This window comes from Neovison vison, chromosome 8, assembly GCF_020171115.1.
Source record: "Neovison vison isolate M4711 chromosome 8, ASM_NN_V1, whole genome shotgun sequence".
NCBI classification, from domain to species: Eukaryota; Metazoa; Chordata; class Mammalia; order Carnivora; family Mustelidae; genus Neogale; species Neogale vison.
Window position 1 is genome coordinate 26,641,932 of NC_058098.1, and position 5,048 is coordinate 26,646,979.

The following is a 5,048-nucleotide window of genomic DNA, read 5'->3' on the forward strand; positions in this document are numbered from 1 at the left end:
AATTAAAAATACAGTACCATTCACAATCACTCCAAAAAATATAAAATGCTTAGGTATATATCTAATGAAAGATAGGTAGCAATTGTATGTTGAGAACTACAGAATGTTGATAAAAGAAATAAAAAATTTAAATAAATGAAGAGACATACCATGTTTATAGATTGTAAGATTCAATAAGCAGGAGATGCTTGGATGGCTCAGGGGGTAAAACATCTGCCTTTGGCTCTGGGCATGATCACAGGGTCCTGGGCTTGAGGCCCGAATCAGTCTCCCTACTCAGTTGGGAGTCTGCTTCTCCCTCTCCTTCTGCCCCTCCCCCTGCTTGTGCGAGCATGCACTCTCTCTCTCTCATGTGCTCTCCTAAAAAAAAAAAAAATCTTTAAAAAAGAAAAGATTCAACAAGCAAAGATGCCAATTTTTCTCTAATTGACAGACACTCTTAATACAATTTCTATTAAAATCCCAGCAACATTTTTTGTACCTATAGACAGAATTATTTTGCTATATCCTGCCTATAGAGAAATCCCAAAGGAATGAGAATAGCTAAAACAAGTTTGAAGAAAAAGAATAGTCAGAGGAAGCATTCTACGAGATATCAAGGTTTGTATAGCTAAGGTAATCAAGGCCGTGTGGTATTGGTGGAGAGATAGCCATATGGATCAATGGAACAAAATAGGAAATCAGAAATAGCTCCACATGTGTACAACCAACTGATTTTTCAAAATGTGCAAAAGAAATTTAGTGGGAGAAAGGTATCTTTTTCAACAAATAGTGCTAGAGCAATTGGGCATCTGGAAGAGAGAAAGAAAGAAAGGAAGGGAGGGAGGGAGGCTAGAAGGAAGGAAGGAAGGGAAAGACCTTAATCTAAACCTCATATCTTATATGAAATTAACTCAAAATGGATCATAGATTTAAACATTAGATCTAAAAGTATAAAACTTCTAGAGAGAAATGTAAGAAAATCTTTCAGACATTGGGTGAAAATTTCTTAGATAAGAAAACACAATCTGCAAAAAAAAAAAAATCAATAAGCTGGACTTAATCAAAATTTAAAATGTTCACTCTGTGAGAAGCCCTGTGAAAAGGATAGATGGAAAGACATTCGGCAGACTGGGAAGAAATGTTTGCAAGCCATATATATATCTGACAAAGGAAAGGATCTGTATCTAAAATATAGAAACAACTCTCAAACCTCAACAGTAAAAACCAATCAAATTAGGGACACCTGGGTGGTTCATTTGGTAAGTGTCTGCCTTCAGCTCAGGGTGTGATCCCAGAGTCCTGGGATCAGCGCCACATTGGGCTTCCTGCTCAGTGAGGAGTTGGCTTCCCCTTCTGCCTGCTGCTTCCCCTGCTTGTGTTCCCTCTCTCACTCTCTCCCTCTCCACCCCGACAAATAAATTAAAAAAAAAAAACAATCAAATTAGAAGAAAGATGTTTCACTAAAGAGGATACACTGATGGCAAATAAGCCCCCAAAAAGATGTTCATTAGCCACGAGGGATATGTGTATGAAGACCACGTAATAGTCCACTGCATAACTAACTAATAGGACAGCTAGAATTAAAGATAACGGCAGGACTAAATGCTGGCAAAGATGCCGACAAACTGGATCTTTTACACATTGCTGGTGAGAACATTAAGGGGCACAACTCTGGAAAACAGTTTTGCAGTTTCCTTTTAAAAAACTAAATATACCCTGGCCGTGTTAGCCAGCAAAGGCACTCCTGGGTATTTATTCCAGAGAAATGGAAATTTAGTTCCAAAAATTTGTACATGAATGTTCATAACAGCTTTATTTGTTTTTTAAGGGATTCTTTTTTTTTTTTTTTAAAGATTTTGTTTATTTATCTGACAGAGGGAGAGATCACAAGTAGGCCGAGAGGCAGGCAGAGAGGGGAAGCAGGCTCCCTGCTCGATCCCAAGACCCTGAGACCATGACCTGAGCTGAAGGTAGAAGCTTAACCCGCTGAACCACCTAGGCATCCCAGGGATTCTTTTTTAAAGACTTATGTTTTTAGTTTCATGGCAAAATCGAGAAGAAAGTACAGAGAATTCCTCCATACCTTCTGTCCCTACCCATGCGTAGTCTTTCCCTATTATCAACAGCCCCCCATGGAGCGGGGTGTTTGTTACAACCGATGAACCTACAGGAACACATCATTATCACCCCAAGTCTGCATTTTACCTTAGGGTTCGCTCTTGGTGTTATACATTCTCCGGGTTCAGACAAATGTGTAATGATATGAATTGTTCATTAGAGGATCATATAGAGTAATTTCACTGCCCATCAAACACTCTGTGCTCTGCCTATTCACCTCCACCAACCCCTGGCAACACTGATCTTTTTATTGTCCCCATAGTTTTGCCTTTTCCAAAACGTCATAGAGTTGAAATCAGACAGTATGTACGTAAGCCCTCGCAGACTGGCTCCCCTCACTCACTAATGTGCCTTCAAGATTCCTCCATGTCTGTTCATGATTTGACAGCTCATTTCTTTTTAACATTGAACAATATTCCCTTGCCTGGTTGTGCTACAGTTTATGTACCCACTCACCTACTGAAGGCATCTTGGTTGTTTACAACTTTTGGCAGTTATGAATAAAGCTACTATAAACACCGTGTGCAGATTTTTTTTCATGGTAAAGACCGCATTATTGGTGGCTGTTGGTATAAGTCAATAAATATTGATCCCCAGGGAAGCACTCAGTTATTTATGGATTACTGGTCCACAGAGAGCTAAAGGAGACTGATCCAACTGCCTGCTGTGATGATAAGCTGAGGCCACCCCTGCCACTTGGGAAATGGAGCCACGGCTGGCTGCGACATGCATACACTCTTCCACCAACTGATCGTCATGGTGACCCTAAAGAGGAGGGTGTCCGCCATTCCGCCCTTCAGATGCTCCGGAATGCCACAATCCTCCTGAAATAGCTTTTGTTTCTCTGGAACTTAATTTTCAAACTGCCTACATGAAGTAGTTCATGTGCATATTTTTGCATAGACATCAGTTTTCAAGTTCTTTGGTAAATGCTAAGAAGCACAATGACTGGGTTGCGTGGTAAGTGCGTGTTTAGTTCTGTAAGAAACTGACAAACTGTCTTCCAGAGTGGCCGTCTGGGTTCTCATTGCCATGGGCAGTGTAGGAGAGTTTCTGTGGCTCCACATCCTTGCCAGCATTTGGTGTTGACAAGTGGTCCAGATTTTGATCCTCCTAATGGGTGTGCAGTGGCATCTCATTCTTATTCGACCCCCTTTAGGGTCCTGATGCTGCTCCCTGACTCCTCAGATCTAAGTTACTATTAAGTGGAAACTAACTATCTGTCTTTTGTTTGTTTTGGCCAGGCAGACATCACACCCTTCGATGCATGGGAAACACGGGAGTCTGTAGACCCTCTTGCAGAAGGACTGAACATCCCTACCTCTACTGCCTAAATTATCAGCCATGCTGCCTCCAGTCCTACATGAGGATAAGTATTGCTGGCAGAGAAGAGAAAGATGACTGGAGCCAAGAGAACCGCTGGCCGAAAATACCCTGAGTGCTCGAGATCGCCATCTTCAACCTGAAGTCAGGACCCCTCATTAAAATTCATGCATCTGCCACCCTTGTCTGTCTTTCATCCATTGGAAATCATGGTGAGAAACTTAGTTTTGCGTGGTGAGATACCTGTTCCATTCTGGATCCAGCCCTGTGGGAGAGAAGGCTAGAAAACCGGAAGGACGAGAAGAAGCTAGACAAACCATGGAAGATGGGGAGGGAATGTCTTGAGACCACTGAGGGAGAGCTGAAGGGTTTGGGCAGAGTCATGACTTCATCTGTGCTGTGTTGGTCTCAGAGGGGGCCCGGCACTAGTGGGATGGAGGTACAGGGCAGGGGGTGGAGGTCAAGCAGGTCATGCGTAGGCTCCTTAAGCAGAACAAAGGGCTGAAGTTAAACAGCATTTGGGGGAAGGATCCTGGGGCAGTGGTGTTGGTTACAGATCTGGAGAAGGGTTGATGACATTTAGAAGTGTAGACCCTGAAAAAAAAAAAAAAGAAGTGTAGACCCTGAAGTGAATCCAGCGCTGACTGCCTGATCTTCAAAGCTTAATGCTGTCACATTGTTTCAGCATTTGAGTTCAGACATTGAGTGTCAGTCTCCTCCTCTGACAATTCTCTTCTCTTCCTTCGTTCTGTGCTGTTGCCCAGCCTCTCATAGCAACAAGCCGTACGAATTGGACAAAATTGGAGGTTCTAGACCTGTTTCTGGATGATTCATGGTCTAAGAACCCAGATGAACCCTCCCATTGAGACTATCTAAAATCATTTATTTCAAATAGGCAAAAAACAAAAAAACAAAAAAAACACCTTCTTAAGCATCCTTGACTTTCAAAAAAAGTAAAGAGTATTAAGACTGAGTGAAACCAGGTGCTTTTCTGAAGGCAGTAACTGAGACTGGCTTTTGTCTTAAAAGCATTTGCTGAATCAGGTGAACTTGAACTTTAGTTTCTGCGGCTCTGGCCAGGGTCAGGCGTGAGCAGGGGAGAGGAGACAATGCCTAGGGTCTGAAAAAACGGGAGTCTTGTAGGAGACTCCTTCATAAACTCAGTCCTGGAAGTGTTACTCATGTTGTGTAAGGATAAAACAGATACAATACTTGTCCTCCTTCACTAGGTGTTTTCCAGGGAAAATTGTCTGGTCTTGAACCTTGGTACTCAGTGCACAGAAAAAAATTTCAGCTGGGAATTTACAACCTCAAGTTGGCTCTCATACAGTCTCTCTTTTTTAATATTCTTTTTTTTTAAATAGGATTTTATTTATTTATCTGAGAGAGAGAGAGAGTACGAACATATGTGAGAGAACACAAGAGAGTGATCACATGAATGGGGAGAGCAGGAAGCAGAGGGAGAAGCAGGCTCCCCACTGAGCACGGAGCCTGATGTGGGGCTCAATCCCAGGACCCTGAGATCATGACCCGAACCAAAGGCAGATGCTTAGCTGACTGAGCCATCCTGGAACCCCATCTCTCTCTTTTTAAAAAAAAAAATTATTGGGACACCTGGGTGGCTC

At 42.4% G+C, this 5,048-nt stretch overlaps 1 protein-coding gene across 1 annotated transcript; it reads left to right on the plus strand.

Moving 5' to 3' along the window:
- The first annotated feature begins 3,044 nt into the window (after window positions 1–3,044).
- On the plus strand, window positions 3,045–3,538 carry LOC122915375 (beta-defensin 119-like). The gene is made up of 2 exons (XM_044262193.1): window positions 3,045–3,060; window positions 3,345–3,538. Exons 1-2 carry the CDS (start codon window positions 3,045–3,047, stop codon window positions 3,536–3,538), a joined length of 210 nt encoding a protein of 69 aa, XP_044118128.1.
- Window positions 3,539–5,048: the final 1,510 nt, after the last annotated feature.